General features: G+C 42.0%; 2 protein-coding genes across 7 annotated transcripts in view; both read right to left on the reverse strand.

Moving 5' to 3' along the window:
* Positions 1–475, reverse strand: part of LOC124038203 (inactive ubiquitin carboxyl-terminal hydrolase 54-like) — a 118381-nt gene extending 117906 nt beyond the window's left edge. For all 3 annotated transcript variants that reach the window (XM_046353761.1, XM_046353757.1, XM_046353763.1), the window contains exon 1: positions 409–475. The gene's annotated coding sequence lies outside the window, so the exon portion shown is untranslated. The remainder of the gene's footprint in view (positions 1–408) is intronic.
* Positions 476–2487: 2012 nt separating this feature from the next.
* On the reverse strand, positions 2488–19577 carry LOC124038205 (myozenin-1-like). Of its 4 annotated transcripts, none has more exons than XM_046353768.1 (6): positions 19380–19577; positions 12294–12387; positions 6189–6370; positions 5193–5301; positions 3771–3951; positions 2488–3546 (listed from the first exon to the last, which is right to left on the reverse strand). In XM_046353768.1, exons 2-6 carry the CDS (start codon positions 12376–12378, stop codon positions 3309–3311), a joined length of 795 nt encoding a protein of 264 aa, XP_046209724.1. In that variant the 5' UTR covers positions 12379–12387; positions 19380–19577; the 3' UTR covers positions 2488–3308. The 4 variants fall into 4 exon arrangements, with proteins under 4 accessions (XP_046209724.1, XP_046209723.1, XP_046209721.1 ...); XM_046353767.1 differs by having other exon boundaries at positions 5172–5301; positions 19380–19576; XM_046353765.1 differs by having other exon boundaries at positions 5055–5301; positions 19380–19575.
* Positions 19578–19905: the final 328 nt, after the last annotated feature.

Here is a 19905-nt window from a genome sequence, read left to right on the forward strand (position 1 = left end):
AACACCGTTGGAGATGATCCGTATCAAGGCTAGCACATCGTGCATGTAGATTGACTACTTGGTAGTAGCAAGCAATGTGGCTACAATATACAGTGTGTGGCTATGGCTATGTGCCTGCATTCCTATTCAAAAAGTGAGCCAGTTAGATAACAGAGTCGAAGTCGAAGTCCAATGTGCTGTGGATACGGTGCAGAGCATCCTCTCTTGCAAGGCAGCACATTGGATTCTTGCAAGGCATCCCTATGCGGTGAACGTCACTCTCAATGTATCACAGGACTAGCGTGCACTTACACGCAATTGCAGACTGTTTATGTCCATGTTAAATCGTGCGCTAAATATGTATTTTGATGTAAATCCTTCCAGTTTATAATTTGGGATATTTATCAAGTTTGTAGGTAGCCGACTTACCTTTTCAGTCCCGATGCTGTTTTGTGCCTTGTCCGGACTACTATTCTTCCTGCAGCACAAATGAGGGCGTCACTTGGTATGGTAATGAGGAAACTCTCGAAATAAAAGCTCAAATTTCAAAACTGCAACGTTAATAACGCATACAAAAATATATTAAATTGTAATCAAAGGCCATGTTATAGTGGTCATAAGCAAATGCATAAATGATCAGAGACTGTCTGCGCTCTTTGCAAGAGGGAATTTATGTTTTTGTTTTAAAGGGCCAAATGTAAGACCACTATAGAAAAATACAATGTTCAGACTGTTTTTTAAATATTTTATTAGCCCTGTATATGTATCAATGCACATCAATATACGCTATACATATCAATCTACACATTCATATTCAAATGTTCACAATATTGGGCTGTAGAGAAAAATATATAATTTGTGTATTTTATAGGGGGGCCTAATAATATATAGTGTTGCTAGGCTTTTAATTAACCTGTTCCATTTCCGTCAATGCAATACACTGCATATTAATTACATATTGGCTTATAGAGAAAAAACTATTTTTCATTCCATAAGAGGTGGGGTTGGGAGTACTCTTACACCTTGCTTGTTCGCTAGCCAACGATGGTTAACACAGTCGCATCAAACAGTCCACCCAGAATAACAGAAATGTTGCTGCATTTGCTTGAGTTTAAGCTGTTTTCTAGTACCATTTACTTGGATACATCCATAACAAAGAGCAATAATGGGCGATTTTGCATCATTGGCATAGAACATTTGCTCTCGTGTCACTGTTTTCAAGGTTTATGCAAATCTCTGTTGTAGAAAACAAAATGTGAGCCAAAAGCAAGGGGAGATAATGTCAAGATGCTTTTTTTACAGTGGAGATCAATTTTATAAATTGCCTGGATGGACTTGATGGGATGGTGGACTGCACAGTGAGATGGAACTGTAAGTAGGCATTTCAACATCATAGCTTTAGCCAGTGGTCATTTATGAAATAGACATTGACTGGAACTCAGTTTTAACCTATCAGCATCCAAGGACTAGATTCACCCATTGTATAAATGGTGTAATTTCATTGGGGACTGGATAATATGGAGTGTTACTGAGATTTTACTCCACCCATTCCATTGGCCACAATGCAAATCAGCAATTACAGATTGGTTTATAGAGAAAAAACATTTACTTTTCCAGACTTAAAAGTGTATTTTTAAAAGAGCTGAGATTGACATTGAAGTATGTCTTTAATTATAGCCTACACACAATAGCGTCCAACCACAGGCAGCGTGTGGCACCTTAATTGGAGAGAACAAGCTTATTGTAATGGCTGGAGTGGAATTCATGGATTGGTATCAAACAAGTGGTTTCCGCATTTTAACAATTCCATTCCAGCCATTACTATGAGCCCCTTCCCAGACTTCTGTGCTTTCAGCATACCTGTACTTTTTGTAAACTTTTAAAATAAATGCTGGTACTAATAAATAAAACAACATAAAATGCTCCATTTATTTTTTGCAAGGTGGTTGCGATGCTGAGAAAAACAGTTGTACTTCACTAAAGTAAAAAAAACAACAAAAAAAAAACAATAGTCACTAAGTTTAGCATGGCTTTGCATGGGGACTCTTATTTAGAAAAATACATTCGCGATCGTGCTGCCAGCATAATATCCTTCCCTCAGCATAATATCCCGCTGCTAGGAGAACGGTAATCTTATCCGGAGTGACTCGAGTCAAACGCTCTGCTGCTAAATCCCAATCAAACCTCCTCTAGCGACACCCTGTGCTGCAGCCAAGGCAACCAATACTCGCGATATTTTGTCTCGGGGTGTTGAGAGAAGGCGATAGCCAAGTGCGCAACCGGGGAGGAAAGCAAGGGGTAGACTGATGATTTTATTTCACATTTTCAAGACTGTTTGTCACAGGTAAGGATCCTTTGAAATGCATCCATGTTACTGTCTACCATCAAGTGAATTGTATTGATAGGGCCCACACATTCATTAAACTAACCCCTTGTCACTTCCATTATTTGTTCCGAAAACAATTATAGTAGCCTACACTGGAGATACAAAGTACAACAGACATAAACTACAATTGGAAAAAAGTTTATTAGGGAGAAATCTTGGGTGATGCAGTACTGTATTAGTTCATCACAATCTCTATCACGCAACAGAAATTAGCACACCTCACGCTTACTGCATGCATCCTAGGCTAGGCTGCTGGATTTGCAGGGCCTTGACAAAGCTGTCAAAAGTCAAAGTGGCACAGAAACACAGAAAACAGAGAAATACAGTAAAAACCATGATGGTAGAAGGCTATAGCTAGAGGAACAACTTGTAGCTCTCCCGGATGAGCAGTGGACACAGCAACATGCTGACACAGAAAAAAACGAAACAAAGTTCAACCCTTCAGTCCTGTTTATTTGTCTCTCCTCATGGACAAACTATGTTATGCTGCTGCTTCGTGACTGAGCTGGAGACTTGTGTGATTGAACAATATACTATGCCTACTAAATGAATCATAATGGGAAAAAAATCAAGAGTACGCATAAATCACAGTTATGGTAGCCTCCTGTGTTCACTGGGAAGTTGAACACAATAGGCTCACAATTGATGTCTTTGTTCATGATTGATTTCTTTGTTGCAAACATACTAACTAATCACCCCCTCTCTCTCTCTCTCTCTCTCTCTCTCTCTCTCTCTCTCTCTCTCTCTCTTGCATTCTAATTTAAAGAGCCCAATATTGAGCTTTGTGGTTTGTTTTCATAAACTATTTCTTTCATGAATTGAACTCAAGGAAAAGTTGACTGGCTCACAAACCTTTCTAAAAAAGTGTATGTTTTTTCTTTATGTAGATGTATATATTGTGCGCGGTCTTTGTCTGCACATCTGGGTCTGTGGGGCATGCTGTTCACAGGTCGTCAGTCTCCCCATCGAAGGGCAGGGCATCCAACTCCATGTGGATGCTGCTGGGCTCACTGCTTCCCACCCAGCCTATAGGAGTGCGGTTGAAGGAGGGTCGAGCGCCAATGTCATGCTGGTATACCACAGCTGGTTCAGGCTCCTCATGGGCCACCTCATGGGTGTCTGGCAGTTGGAAGGTCATGAGCTGAGAGGCCTTATCAAAGCCCCCAAATGGTGTAGCACTCCTAAGACAAATTAAAGTGATGGGCAACAAAAGAAGATCAGACTGATAAGTGATATGGATCTTGTATGGGCAACTTCTGTCGATGTGCCTCACTTGCCTGGATGGACAATATAAGAGTCCGATTTTTACAGGAAATGGGTGGGCTCCACTATTTCACACTCATTTCAAAGAAATGCTTTTAAAATGCTAGGGAGTCGACCAAGCAAGACATAGAGGGGACTGTACCTGTTGAAAGACTTGTACTTGGGCAAATCAAGGTGGGCATGGGGGCCTGGCATATGATATCTCATGCTGGATGTCAGCTCCTGGTTGCCCTTCATGGCCTTTTCCCACGGTGATATGTATGAGGGAACATAATCATGCCTTTTCTTGGCTTTGTCTAAGGCAACCTCTACTCCATGACTACCTGTAGGAGGGAAACAGTGAGTCCAAAAAACATATTTTCTATGAGATGATATCCAATTGTGATATATTGATTGCACTACAGGCATGGGCATCATTCACCCATTATTTTAGAAGGGGCACGGAGTACATGGGGTTGGAGGGAGGGGGGGGGGGGTGTAGGTGGAAGTTGAAGAATTTAACATATCCCAAACACCTGAAATGGCTTTTTCCTGCAATCTACAGCCATAATCATTGTGCCTAATTATATATATTTTTTAAATAAAAAATGTCTTTTTTTTTTACAAATATGCTTCTCTGCATCTCTGCTAAAATCTAGGTTGAAAGAGGTGGGTCTTTTTCAGTACATTTAGTAATCGCTAGCTTTTCTAAAGCCTAGCAACCTTGCCAGCAGGCATGCCAGCTAAGATAGATAGATAAGCTACTCTAACTTGATTGATAGCCTGAAATGGCTTGGTAGCTAGTTATGAAGTTGGGAGATTGGGAACCTATAAACATATAAGGTTAATTGAACACGCATAGGAAACAGTGTTTAAACCCTTTACAATGAAGATCTGTGAAGTTATTTGGATTTTTACGAATTATCTTTGAAGAACAGGGTCCTGAAAAAGGGGAGTTTCTTTTTTTGCTGAGTTTAGCTTGATCACATCAATTTACAAACATAACTCCTGGCCATCAACAGCAGCTAAAATCGTCCAGTCAGATATTTTCATGAATAATTATGATAAAACTGGGCTTAAACATTTTGTTTAGTCATTCCTTTAACGGGTCATTTGTAAAAATGTCATCATCATCATCATCTCCAGCATCAACCCAACATCAACAGATGTGAAAATGGCGTGTTTCTATATTTTATAGTCAACAAAGATAGAAACACTTATCTTCCTCTATCTTTTTGACTACAAATCATAGAAACTAGCTTTTTTCCCATATGTTGCTGGTGATGATTAAGTTTTAAAAAATGTCTAAAACAGGATATATCTGAGGGGGCACGTGCCTTTTTACCCCCTATGGGCATGACACCCCTGACTGCAGGTCCATAGAACTCGTTCCAAAATCACTATGTAGTTTTTCTATGATCATGAGCTAATTTGAATGGATACTGACCATGACCATGTTCTCCTGGAGCAACATCATCATGATGTACATGTCCCTGGTATCCATGGCGCCCATGCTCATTACCATGCTCATGTCCATGCTCATGATCATGACCATGTTCATTACCATGACCATGCCCATCTTTGCCTGGTTTGGGAGGGGGTGCAGGAGGGCCTGATTGCTTGTCCACCATTTGGCCACTAGCATCCAACATCATTGTACCACCCAGGCTGGGGACCAACTTCTGGAAGTTCTCCTGAAATACACACAAGCATTTAAAGAAGAAAACTCACCAGACTGATTGTCATTCTGTACAGTAGGGGGGCAGTTAATTCGCCATTTGTTTGCTTGCTGTTGGCGCAGTGTGTTATAGGGACCACCCACCGGTGGGCGACTGCCGATTTCTACGTGTAGAATCTGTTTGCAGTCCATGTGCAAATTATGTCCGACACTGTTCAGAGGTGCTAAGTACTCTCGGACCGCAATCCTACTGGTTGTTGAAATATACATTGGTGGCCTATCCATGGGATAACGTTTTTACCTCATCCGTTACCAATTTTCACTGCAATTGTTTTATGTTAAAGCTCTTTGGACAGAATTTACATTATATGAATTATACTATAACACTAACATTTATTTTTGTTAAAACAAGTTTATAATTTTGACTTGGATGATTTACCATTTTCTTTTCTTTTTTTGTGTGAATTTTACCCTGTTTTCTCCCCAATTTCGTGGTATCCAATTGTTTAGTAGCTACTATCTTGTCTCGTCGCTACAACTCCCGTACGGGCTCGGGAGAGACGAAGGTTGAAAGTCATGCGTCCTCCGATACACAACCCAACCAAGCCGCACTGCTTCTTAACACAGCACGCATCCAACCCGGAAGCCAGCCGCACCAATGTGTCGGAGGAAACACCGTGCACCTGGCAACCTTGGTTAGCGCGCACTGCGCCCGGCCTGCCACAGGGGTTGCTGGTGCACGATGAGACAAGGATATTCCTGCCGGCCAACCCCTCCTAACCCGGACGACGCTAGGCCAATTGTGCGTCGCACCACGGACCTCCCGGTCGCGGCCGGTTACGACAGAGCCTGGGCGCGAACCCAGAGTCTCTGGTGGCACAGCTGAATTTACCATTTTCTTACCATAGACTCACTGCCGAAGAGGTCAGGGTTGTTCTCATATATGAACTTCTCCACACGTTTCTGCCTCATCTTGAACATCTTGGAGCCCTTGTTGGTGAAGAGGTTCAGCTCCTCCAGCATGGTGTCCTTGGGAGTCTTGATCTTCATCCCCAGGTCAAACTCTGACGCCTCAGGCTCAAACTCTGCAGATTAGAAATTCATACATTGTCTATTGATTTCTGATATTGATTTCCTATAGTATACTGGATGCACATTCTGTATACTGCTCTATTCAATTAAACTTGGTGACCAGGTAAATGGAAAAACATCATTCTTCTGGTGCAGCAATTGTTCAAGTTTGAATTCTGGACTCAACAAGGTCTGCATTGTGATACAAAAAAGACACTCAACAATGTATCTCCCTATGCAGAAAGAATCATATTTGGACTTATTCTGTAAACCCTGTTTGGTTTGAATTGGTCCCACGGTTTGCTTATCATTGTTTGAATAAATGTTACAGTACTTTATGTGCATCATTTATCCTTCACCTAGAAAATACATCTGTGTTGATGTGATCTTTACATCACAGCAGAAATTACGCTCAGTGCAGATGATTGCGTAGGAGGGGGTTGCTCTCAGATTCTTGCTGTCATTATGGTGGAAAATTCATAAATCACTCTGCTCAAAGATGAACTAGCCATTCTTCAACAATGTGGAGAGAAGGAGAGAGAGCAGAGAACAGCTCCTCCCTAAGTCTGGGCCTGGCTGAGAATGACTAGCTTTTGACTGGAGCTTTATGAGGTAAGGCCTGAGCCATTTTCATATCTGTGTTATCTCCATTTGTTCTGTTCTCAGTGCTTATGATCCATCTGTCAGAAGTCACAGGGCATTGAAACAGAGAGGATGGGTGAAGGGAGAGAGTCTAAAATGCATAACACTGCACAGGTTCCACATCAACTCTAAAGCTACGGTAGCACGTATACGGTGCCTTCATAAAGTATTCACACCCCTTGAATTTTTCCATGTTTTGTTGTGTTACAACCTGAATTTTAAATGTTGTATCACTGGCCTACACAAAATACCCCATAATGTCAAAGTGAAATGATTGTTTTAGAATTTTGGACAAATTAATATAAAATGAAAAGCTGAAATGTGTTGAGTCAATAAGTATTCAACACCTTTGTTATGGCAAGCCTAAATAAGTTCAGGATTTAAAATATGCTTAATAGGCCAGTAAGAAAGAGTTCCAAACCTCTCTGCCAATAAGCGCTAATTTTCAGTTTTCCCCTCCCCACTCAAACCACTCCCAGACAATCCTTGCAAAATTCTTGTTTGAGAAATTGCTATTTGCTAATAACCTTTTTTTGTTTCTTTTTGACTATTTAGACAGAGTGAACCACGCAACTTATTACGTGACTTGTTTTAACTCATTTACCGCGTGCCCACTGGGCACACCATGTAATTTTAACATGGAGAATTTAGTAATATTTGGTAGATACATTGAGCAATGAGATTCCAACACAAAAAAGTTATTTTGATTCCCATTATGTTGTCACTATGCTTTCAACCACCAAAAAAAGCACAGCCTAATTCCATTGGAAAATCAATGCCTGATTTTTGGTTTCGTTCTCATGGTGCCTTCAACCATTTCAAAGCACACCAAAGTTCAAATGGGAATATGTCAATGTCAATATTTTGTTTATTTATACAACAACTTAATGTGTTAGCACTGTGTTTAATCTAATAGCACAACTAAATAACCTGGACTGCAATTATTTGAGATTACATGGTGCAAGTGAGCAATGCCGTTTGAGTTTCTGTGTAGATGATTATAGCAATTGTGAACATTTCCACAGACCTGTGACCCTGAACATGTAGGTTTTCTATGATTACATCAGAAGACATTTACTGTCACACTAACCTCAAAATGTGTCCATTGATGTGTTACTCGTTTTAAGTTTGAATGAATAACATTACATTAGTTATTTGTAAGGTGGCCTTAATATTAGGCAACGTTCTGTCTTACAAATGTAATAGCTTATTGAACTGTGTTTGGTTGACAACTACCAACTATCAACATTTAAAGTACATATATCTACGATTTGAATAGTTCCGTCTGATCCACTGGCATAATCCTATTCTTTAACTTTTGATTTTTGGTTGAGATGGAGATGTGAATCGACATGTTTTCATTAACTCACAATCACTCATTTAAAATCAAGCAAAGCTTGAACCTCTGGGCCTACACTGAGTGTACAAAGCATTAGGAACACCTTCCTAATATTGCGTTGCACCCCCTTTTGCCCTCAGAACAGCCTCAATTCATCGCGGCAAGGACTCTACAAGGTGTCAAAGAAAGTCCACAGGGATGCTGGCGCAATATTGACTCCAATTCTTCCCACAGTCGTGTCAAGTTGGCTTGACGTCCTTTGGGTGGTGGACCATTCTCGATACACATGGGAAAGCGTTGAGTGTGAGAAACCCAGCAGTGTTTCAGTTCTTGACACAAACCTGTTCTCCTGGCACCTACTACCATACCCTGTTCAAAGGCACTTCAATATTTTGTCTTGCCCTTGCACCCTCTGAATGGCACACAATACACAATCCATGTCTCAATTGCCTCAAGGCTTAAAAATCTTTCTTTAACCTTTCTCCTCCCTTTCATCTACGCTAATTGAAGTGGATTTAACAGGTGACATCAATAAGGGATTGTAGCTTTCACCTGGATTCAACTGGTCAGTCTATCATGTTTTGGTTGAATCTGAATTTCAACAATAGCTGTTGATGACTTTCCAAATGTTGTATAGACCTAAATAGGATTTTTGATGATATATGATTGATAAAGTATGGCTACATTTCATTTTCTCTACAGAACATACTATTTGGAATGACTTCGATAGCAACAGTGAATCTATTAAGTGTAGAGTTCTCTACAATCACTCTCACGATAGCACATTGGTAATAGTCAGTGAAACATATCAAAACTATGCAGGGCTGGGCCTTGTTAAACCATGGATGGGAGACCGAAGGTATGGCCGTAGAATCGGCGTAGATACGGCGTAGATAGATCAACTCTCCTGTTGGAGATGCTGCCCAGCCTATTATTTTCTTATAGTGGATATCACAATGAAGATTTGACAAGGTTTGTCTATGATGAAAATTGGTTTCCATGATCGCATAATCCAATGTATTTGCCACGTAGATTCCACGTCCCAATAAGTTGACAAAAAACATTGAAACAATGTTGATTTAACCAGTATGTGCCCAGTAGGTGGTGATGTCACCAGGCAGGCTAAAACTCCATCCCACTTAAACAGGCTGAAATTTCAGGGGGTCTTTGCAAACAGCCCTTACACTGAAAGGGCAATATCATCCTTTTCACAATTTCACAGTATTATAACTACCTCATAGTGTGGAAATATATACAGTACCAGTCAAAAGTTTGGACACACACACTCGTTCAAGGTTTCTTTTATTTTGTAGAATAATAGTGAAGACATCAAAACTATGAAATAACGCATGAACTCATGTAGTAACCAAAAAAGTGTTAAACAAATCAGATTATATTTTAGATTAATATTCTTCAAAGTAGCCACCCTTTGCCTTGATGACAGCTTTGCACATTCCCACATGTGCTGAGCACTTGTTGGCTGCTTTTCCTTCACACTGCGGTCCAACTCATCCCAAACCATCTCAATTGGGTTGAGGTCGGGTGATTGTGGAGGCCAAGTCATCTGATGCAGCATTCCATCACTCTCCTTCTTGGTCAAATAGCCCTTATACAGCCTGGAGGCGTGTTGTGTCATTGTGTCATGGTAGCTATGCTGGTTAAATGTCCCTTGAATTCTAAATATATCAGACAGTGTCACCAGCAAAGCACCCCCACACCATCACACCTCCTCCTCCATGCTTTACGGTGGGAACTACAGATGCAGAGATCATCCGTTCACCTACTCTGCATCTCACAAAGACACGGCGGTTGGAACCAAAAATCTAAAATGTGTACTCATCAGACCAAAGGACAAATTTCCACCAGTCTAATGTCCATTGCTCGTGTTTCTTGGCCCAAGCAAGTCTCTTCTTATTATTGGTGTCCTTTAGTAGTGGTTTCTTTGCAGCAGTTTGTCCATGAAGGCCAGATTCACGCAGTCTCCTCTGAACAGTTGATGTTGAGATGTGGCTGTTACTTAAACTCTGTGAAGCATTTATTTGGGCTTCAATTTCTGAGGCTGGAAACTTTAATGAACTTATCCTCTTTCCTGTGGTGGTCCTCAAGGGAGCTAGTTTCACCATAGCACTTGATATTTTTTGCGACTGCATTTGAAGAAACTTTCAAAGTTCTTGACATTTTCCTGATTGACTGACCTTCATGTCTTAAAGTAATGATGGACTGTCATTTCTCTTTGCTTATTTGAGCTATTCCTTCCATAATATGGACTTGGTCTTTTACTAAATAGGGCTATCTTCTGTATACCAAACCTACCTTGTCACAATACAACTGATTGACTCAAACAAATTAAAAAGGAAAGAAATTCCACAAATTCATTTTAACACACCTGTTAATTGAAATGCATTCCAAGTGTCTACTTCATGAAGCTGGTTGAGAGAATGCCAAGAATGTGCAAAGCTGTCATCAAGGCAAAGGGTGGCTATATATTTTGATTTGTTTAACACATGTTTTGGTTATTATGATTCCATATGTGTTATTTCATAGTTTTGATGTCTTCACTGTTATTCTACAATGTAGAAAATAGTAAACATAAAGAAAAACCATTGAATTAGTAGGTGTGTCCAAACTTTTGACTGGTACTGTATGAAACACATAAAAATCACATTTTTGACTGCACCCAACCTCAATAATTTGGTCGATTGAATAATTTACCATTCCTGTTTGCTTTCATGCCAATAACATTTGCTGTTCAAAAAGGACACTACTTGTGTTTCAATAACTGCTGCTGCATTTTGTAATCCTGAACTATCCCTTTAAAATCCAACACTAGTTACGTAATTCAAAGATGATTTCTGTCTATGTATGTTATAAGTTATAACAGACGTGGAGGGGAATGCGTTTGAACACTGGTCAGCTTGGAGCAGCATGCAGTGCCACATTGTGTTAAGACACAGCTTTCTGCTTAGGCCTTATTGCTATATCTGTCAGGACACTTGACACAAAAAGTGTAAGAGCAGCACAAATATTTACTTTTTTACCACTTAATGGGTGGAGGGGAAAACACCTGTCATCATTTTCATAAAAATGCATTTATGCCATCGCCTGAACTATGGATCCTGTGACTCAACAGCTGAGAGGGAGGGGAGGGTAAACCATTACTGCAATGACTGCAAAGGACAGATTGTAATTGTGCTGTGGAATCTAGGAGATATATGTTTGTGTGTGACAGGGCGCTAGTCATTAGGACATGTTAAGTGCAAACATGTGGAGGAGCTTCCCTGACAAGTGCACAGAGATCTTGACAAAGTCCCCAATGAACAAAATAATTAGGCTATAAATAACTTATCTTTTCATTCTCTGTGATGTGACCCAAAAAAGCTGTCAACAGTGGATCCAGTCTCTTGGACCAGCTGCTGGCCCATAGGGAGACCAGGCCTCCCTGAGAGTTCTCACCTTTGGAAGGTGTCTTCCTGCCTGCCCTCTATGTTTACCAGTTAGTACAGTATGTTACTCTTGATAATGCCATAGGTTCATATTGATCAATGTTACTGAGTTTAATGTATGGTACTGTATGGTCTCTCACATAGTTTTGAAGATGTCCCTATAATCTTTAATGATATGTGAGAAATATAGCAATAAGGCATGAGGGGGTGTGGTATATGGCCAATATACCATGGCTAAGGACTGTTCTTAAGCACGACACCACATGGAGTGCCTGGATACAGCCCTTAGCTATGGTATATTGGCCATATAGCACAAACCCCAGAGGTGCCTTATTGCTATTATAAACTGGTTACCAATGTAATTAGAACAGTAAAAATAAAGTTTTTTTCATACCCGTGGTATGTGGTCTGATATGCCACGGCTGTCAGCCAATCAGCATTCGTGGCTCGAACTACCCAGTTTATACTTTTGTACATGTATTGTGTTTTTGAGCTCACATGCTTGTGCCTTACCATCTTGAGTGACGTGTGACAGGTCAGTGATGATCTTAGAGGGCTTTTTCCTCTTGTTAGGTGGGGCAGGTCTTCCATGAGGCATAACTGCAGACTGAGAACACAAGTAAACAGGAAGTTAGAAAAGATCACACAACATACCAAGCTATAATATGTCCGATTTAGAATATATATATGTAGCCACTCAATAGTTTTTAAAAAACTACTTGTGGAAAGGAGACAGAGAGAGGAGATAGGAGTCCCTCTAGTGATAGTCTCTAACCATTGCACCATTTAAAGACCAACCAACCACCAACCCTGCTTGGGACCGACACTTATGAGGCTATGCAGACTAGATGCAGACTGCACCTTGCTCATTGTTCAAAGTGCACATCAATGCCTTCAGAGTCCTAACATTCCCATAACCAACAAGATGTCTGCCCAAGAGGAAATATATAGACCACTGTAGGTTTCAGTTTTGTTTGGTCTGAACACTCAAAACATTAGATAGGTTTAATACATACGGTATATAGACCTACGGTGGGTGCAGTAAACACATTCCTCTGCATAAGGCTATTAGAACAAACTACCAAGACTTTCAGATCAATCCAATTTGCAGTAGACAGATCAATCCAATTTGATGCATAATATGAACATGGCTATAATCATATAAATCTGCCACAGGAACTCTGTAGTCTAGGTTGCTAGTTTACTATAGAATACTATAGTACTTACTATAGTATCCCTCAACCATGTGTAGTACTTACTATAGAATTTTGTATTATACTATAGAATACTATAGTAAATACAGTATACTACAGAGCGCAAAAACACTACAGTAAATACTACAATAATGTCCTCAAAAACACTACAGTTGTTCGTAATAATGATAGTCGGACCAAGGCGCAGCTTACATAGAGTTCCACATACATTTAATGAATAAAGTGAAACTTAAGCAAATACAAAACAATAAAGAATAAACGAACCGTGACAACAATTCAGTGCTAACAAGCAACTAAACATAAACAATATCCCATAACCCACAGGTGGAAAAAATGCTGGGGCCGCCACTGGTGGTACCGGGCTGGTGACACGCACTTCAGGGCGAGCGCGAGGAGCAGGCAACGGACGCACCTGACTGGAAAAGCGCACTTGAGGGAGAGTGCGAGGAGTAACGAGTAATGTAACGTCTAGTAGGGCTAAACCGCACTGTTCCAAAAACAAGATCCCACAAACTACAGGTGGAAAAAGGCTGCCTAAGTATGATCCCCAATCAGAGACAACGATAGACAGCTGCCTCTGATTGGGAACCATACCCGTGCCAACAAAGAGATAGAAAACATAGATTTCCCACCCTAGTCACACCCTGACCTAACAAAATTGAGAATTAAAAAGATCTCTAAGGTCAATGCGTGACAGTATTGGCTCCGGTGCGGGACGCAGACCCTGCTCCGCTCGTGGCGCCTCAAATTCGTCAGCGCCTCTGGTGCGGGGATCATCGCTGGAAGCTCCGGTGCGTGAATCATAGCCAGGGACTCCGGACCGTGGATCGTCGTCGGGACTCTGGACCGTAGATCGTCGCCGGGGACTCCGGACCGTAGATCGTCGCTCGGGACTCCGGACCGGGAACCGTCGCTGGAGGCTCCGGACTGCAGACTGTCGCTGGAGACTCCGGACCTTGGATCGTCACTGTAGTCTCCGAGCCATGGATCAACACTGGAGGCGCCGCGCCATGGATCATCACTGGAGGCTCCGGCCCATGGCCGGCCCAACAAAGAAATAGAAAACATAGATTGCCCACCCTAGTCACACGCTGACCTATCCAAATAGAGAATTAAAAAGATATCTAAGGTCAAGTAGTGACAGATATTCTGTTACATTGTTCGTAATGATGATGGTCAGACCAAGGCGCAGTGTACATAGAGTTCCACATACTTTTAATGACTAATGTGAAACTTAAGCAAATACAAAACAATAAAGAATAAACGAACGGTGACGACAATTCAGTGTTAACAAGCAACTAAACATAAACAATATCCCATAACCCACAGGTGGAAAAAATGCTACTTAAGTATGATCCCCAAGTAGAGACAACGATAACCAGCTGCCTCTAACCGGGAATCATACAAATCACCAACATAGAAAATCAAACCTAGAACCCCACATAGAAAACAAAAAACCCTAGTCAAGCCCTGACCTACTCTATCATAGAAAATACAGGTTTTCTATGGTCAGGACGTGACAACAGTCCACAAAAACAGTCAACAGTTTGCAGATGACACTACAGTGGTAGGCTTGATTTCCAACAACGACGAGACGGCGTACAGGGAGGAGGTAAGGGCCCTTGGAGTGCGGTGTCAGGAAAAATAACCTCACACTCGACGTCAACAAAACAAAGGAGATGATCGTGGCCTTCAGGAAACAGCAGAGGGAGCATCCCCCTATCCACATCGACAGTACAGTAGTGGAGAGGGTGAAAAGTTTGAAGTTCCTCGGCGTACACATCACGGACAAACTGAAATGGTCCACCCACACCGACAGCTTGGCGAAGAAGGCTCAGCAGAAGCCTCTTCAACCTCAGGAGGCTGAAGAAATTTGGCTTGTCGCCAAAAACACTAACACATTTTTACAGATGGACAATCAAGAGCATCCTGTCGAGCTGTATCACCGCCTGGTACAGCAACTGCTCCGCCCACAACCGTAAGGCTCTCCAGAGGGTTTGTGAGGTCTGCACAAACGCATCATTACCTCTTCACCCCGCTATCATCCAGACGGCGAGGTCAGTACAGGTGCATCAAAGCAGGGACCGAGAGACTGAAAAACAGCTTCTATCTCAAGGCCATCAGACTGTTAAATAGCCATCACTAACATTGAGTGGCTGCTGCCAACATACTGACTCAACTCCAGCCACTTTAATAATGGAAAAATTGATGTAATAAATGTATCACTAGTCACTTTAAACAATGCCACTTCATATAATGTTTACATACCCTACATTACTCATCTCATATGTATACACTGTACTCTATACCATCTACTGCATCTTGCCATCTTGGTGTAATGTATCACTAGCCACTTTAAACAATGCCACTTTTATATGTTTACATACCCTACATTACTCATCTTATATGTATATACTGTACTCTATACCATCTACTGCATCTTGCCTGTGCCGTTCTATACCATCACTCATTCATATATTTTTTTATGTACGTATTCTTATTCATTCCTTTACACTTGTGTTTATAAGGTAATTGTTGTGAAATTGTTAGGTTAGATTACTCGTTAGATATTACTGTATTGTCGGAACTAGAAGCACAAGCATTTCGCTACACTCGCATTAACATCTGCTAATCATGTGTATGTGACAAATACAATTTGATTTGATTTCCATTGATCATCCTTGAGATGATTCTACATCTTGATTAGAGTCCACCTGTGGTAAAATTCAATTGATTGGACATGATTTGGCAAGGCACACACCTGTCTATATATGGTCCCACAGTTGAAAGAGCATGTCAGAGCAAAAACCAAGCCATGAGGTCAAAGGAATTGTCCGTAGAGCTCCGAGACAGGATTGAGTCAAGGCACAGATATGGGGAAGGGTACCAGAACATGTCTGCAACATTGAAAGTCCCCAACAACACAGAGTTTTCCAAAAGGTACCTAAAGGCCTCTCAGACCTTGAAAAACAAGATTTTCTGGTCTGATGTAACCAAGATTGAACTCTTTGGCCTTGAGAGGATCTGCAGAGAAGAATAGGAGAATCTCCCCAAATACAGGTGTGCCAACCTTGTAACGTCATATCCAAGAAGACTCGAGGCTGTAATCGCTGCCAAAGGTGCTTCAAGAAAGTACTGAGTAAGGGGTCTGAATATTTATGTAAATAAGATATTTCCTTCTTTTTTTTATACAAATGAGCAAAAAAAAAATCAAAAAACATGTTTTTGCTTTGTCATTATGGGTTATTGTGTGTAGATTGATGAGGGGAAAAAATGGTTTAATCAATTTTAGAATATGCCTGTAAGGTAACATCATTACGAAAAAGTCAACGTGTCTGAATACTTTCCAAAGGCACTGTACCTACAGTACCTACAGGTTATGGAAAATGAGCTCTTTGTGTATTTTGTCCAGTAGGTTTCATTTACATTACATTTAAGTCATTTAGCAGACGCTCTTATCCAGAGCGACTTACAAATTGGTGCATTCACCTTATGACATCCAGTGGAACAGTCACTTTACAATAGTGCATCTAAATCTTAAAGGGGGGGGGGTGAGAATGATTACTTATCCTATCCTAGGTATTCCTTAAAGAGGTGGGGTTTCAGGTGTCTCCGGAAGGTGGTGATTGACTCCGCTGTCCTGGCGTCGTGAGGGAGTTTGTTCCACCATTGGGGGGCCAGAGCAGCGAACAGTTTTGACTGGGCTGAGCGGGAACTGTACTTCCTCAGTGGTAGGGAGGCGAGCAGGCCAGAGGTGGAGGCGTGAGAAGAAAGTGCACGGATGAAGCTTCTTGTCTTCACCCCTCTGAGACAGGACAGCTCCAACACCAACCTCTGAGGCGTCTACCTCCACAACAAACGGTTCATCCGTAGTCGGTAGTATCAGGATGGGAGCAGAGAGGACGCGCTGCTTGAGTCCTTGGAAGGCCGTCTCAGCTTCTCTTTCCCACAAAAACCTTGCATTGCCACCCTTGGTTAAAGCTGAGAGAGGGGCTGCCACCAAGCTGAAGTTCTTGATGAACTTGCGGTAAAAGTTAGTGAAGCCCAGGAAACGCTGAACTTCCTTAATGGATTTGGGGGTGGGCCAATCCGCTACCGCCCCTACCTTCCTGGGGTCCATTTGGACTCGACCAGGTTCCACTACAAATCCCAGGAATTGTACTCGGGATGAATGGAATTCACATTTTTCCGGCTTAACGTACAGATGGCTGTCTAGGAGGCGTTTGAGTACTTGTCTGACATGCTTAGTGTGTTCTTGAAGAGAGCTCGAAAAGATGAGGATGTCATCCAAGTAAAGGAACACAAATATGTTAATAATAATAATAATGTTAAGCATATCCCTAAGCACATCGTTTATGAGCGCTTGGAACACCGCTGGGGCGTTGGTCAGGCCGAAGGGCATCACCAAGTATTCATAGTGACCAGTAGGCGTGTTGAAAGCGGTCTTCCACTCGTCACCAGGTCTGATCCGCACAAGATGGTATGCGTTCCGCAGGTCAAGCTTAGTGAAAACAACTGCTTCCTGGAGCAGCTCGAAGGCTGTGGCCATAAGGGGTAGCGGGTAACGGTTACAGACGGTTATGGCATTGAGTCCCCGGTAGTCGATGCAAGGACGTAATCCACCGTATTTCTTGGCCACAAAGAAAAACCCTGCTCCCGCCGGGGAGGTGGATGGATGCATGAGGCCTGCTTCCAGAGCGTCCTTGATGTAGGTATCCATAGCAGCTTGTTCGGGTGGAGATAGGGAAAAGATCCGACCCCTGGGGGGGCAAGTGCCCGGAAACAGTTCGATGGGGCAATCATAAGGTCTATGGGGTGGTAGCATGGTGGCCCTCTGTTTGCTAAATACCAGTTTGAGGTCATGGTAACACTCGGGAACTCGGGTCAGGTCGATGGATTCTAAAGACTCGGGAGTAGAACTTGGGAATTCGGGAAAATACAAGTAGCTTGGCACGTAGGACCCCACTGATTGATAGTGCCCACAGACCAGTCGATGTGAGGGTTATGGCTGTGAAGCCAGGGGTATCCAAGGACGAGAGGGAACTCGGAACAGGAGATCAAATGAAAGTTCATCAATTCCTGGTGTTGTGAAAGTTAAAGTTGCAAGGAGGTAGTGACATGAGTGACAAGTCCAGATCCCAAAGAGCTTCCATCCAATATAGTAACCCTCATGGGGTCACTTAGAGGTTCAGAGGGAACGCCATTCTCCTTCGCCCAGAAACAATACATGAAGTTACCTGCGGTTTCCTCAAGGAGAAAGCCCCCACTGCTATGTCAAAGACAATAAAACAAAAACACTACAGTAAATACTACAGTATACTACAGTTTGCAAAAACACCACAGTAATGACTATAGTATGTACTCACTTTTTTTACTACAGTATTTATACTATAGTAAACTGTAAATACTACAGTATACTGCAGTCATGTACGGCAACGCAACAGTAAATACTACAGTATTTAGTCGGCAAAAACCCTACAACAGTGAATACTACTGTAAAGTCGGCAAAAACACTACAGTGAATACTATAGTATTTATACCGTAGTATACTATAGCATTTTGTCATGTGGGTAAGCTCCATGCCACCTAGGAAGTTAATGTCTTACAGATCCCTTTCTATATGCTGCAGTTCTGTACTGTAGTTCTCATTTGAGCCATACTGTCCTGCATGTCCTGAGAGTCTGCAGCTTCTTTAAGACCCTGTCAATGGCAAACTTCGCATCACATCGACTGACTGTAACCCAATCCACCAGAGCTATTTTTAAGCGCCATTTTCAGCCAAGACCTTTTATCGACTAGTAGTGGCGTCAGTGGACTATCAGATGTGTGAAACGCAATGGACATTCATATACAAACACATACACACTGGCACAATTGTGAAGGGAATGATCGAATTTCCCTAAAAAGTTTAATTAAGATGTTGAGAGGTTGGGGGGATTAGAGAAAGAATTGTGGAGGAGGACTTTACAGATGTAAAGCATCTGTCAAATGATCATAACCTCAGATCCCATCCTCCCCCCTCCAGGCTTTGCACACCATATAAAATGTGCAGTTGGACAGAAGGGAGTGGTCAGCACATTCCCTCAGAGCCTGCCTGCGCCTTTAAGACATGGGTCAATTCTAAAAACAATCAAGGAACTTCAAGACCTCTTCACCGTGCCTTCGTCAAAAGCACTTTATATCCCTTAAATTGAAATAATGCTTTCCTCATTGAGTCAACATCTTCAACCATTAATTCAATTCTCAAGTGCAGTTATTTGTATCCTAAGTGAATGCTATAGGTGAAGCTATTACCGAATTTGATTTACTTTCCAGGTTGCCGTTGACGGTCAAGTCCTGCGTGCAATTGGTTAATAAAATCCAGCTGATGGAATGATCCACTCACCCAGTTTTTGTAATCCTTCTGTTCAGAGGTATATTTAATACCATTAGGAGATGAAGGCTTCAGGTTAATCTCAGTCAGAAGTTTACAAATCACAGGGTGCCTCTGACCTGTGGTTGGACTCAGATCCCAGGGAGTGCAAAATCCACCCAGAGCTTGGATGGCAAATCTTTGAGGGGGGGGCTGCGGGGGCCGTGGTGGCGAGGGGAGGTTGGGGGAAAAAGTACAAGTGGAGGGTGGGGGGTGGCGGCCGAAACTTCTTTGCACGGCATAAAGTGCTGATGGGGATATCAAGAGAGCAATATCATTATTGCAGATGGTCTGGGGGGGCCTATATATAGAACCGGAGAAGAGTGAGGGGTGTGGGTGTCTTAACTTATAAGATAGACTCAAAGGAGGTAGGGGTGTCTGGGGGTATGTTTTGAGGGTGAGGTAATTGTTTTGCCCCTTTTCCCCTTCATTAGTTAACTTCAAACTTTGAATAGATTGTCACTTTTCTGCCAGGCAGGGGCACCCTTGCTGTTGTGTG

This window comes from Oncorhynchus gorbuscha, linkage group LG06 (genome assembly GCF_021184085.1).
Source record: "Oncorhynchus gorbuscha isolate QuinsamMale2020 ecotype Even-year linkage group LG06, OgorEven_v1.0, whole genome shotgun sequence".
NCBI lineage: Eukaryota > Metazoa > Chordata > Actinopteri > Salmoniformes > Salmonidae > Oncorhynchus > Oncorhynchus gorbuscha.

Excerpts from the sequence above, each read along its gene's own strand:
- LOC124038205 (XM_046353765.1), bottom strand. The coding sequence starts at position 12,378 with ATGCCTCATGGAAGACCTGCCCCACCTAACAAGAGGAAAAAGCCCTCT. Across the intron at positions 5,302-6,188 it reads TCTTCGGCAGTGAGTCTATG|GAGAACTTCCAGAAGTTGGT; the intron begins GTAAGAAAATGG and ends TGTGTATTTCAG. Across the intron at positions 3,952-5,054 it reads TCCAGGAGAACATGGTCATG|GTAGTCATGGAGTAGAGGTT; the intron begins GTCAGTATCCAT and ends TCCCTCCTACAG.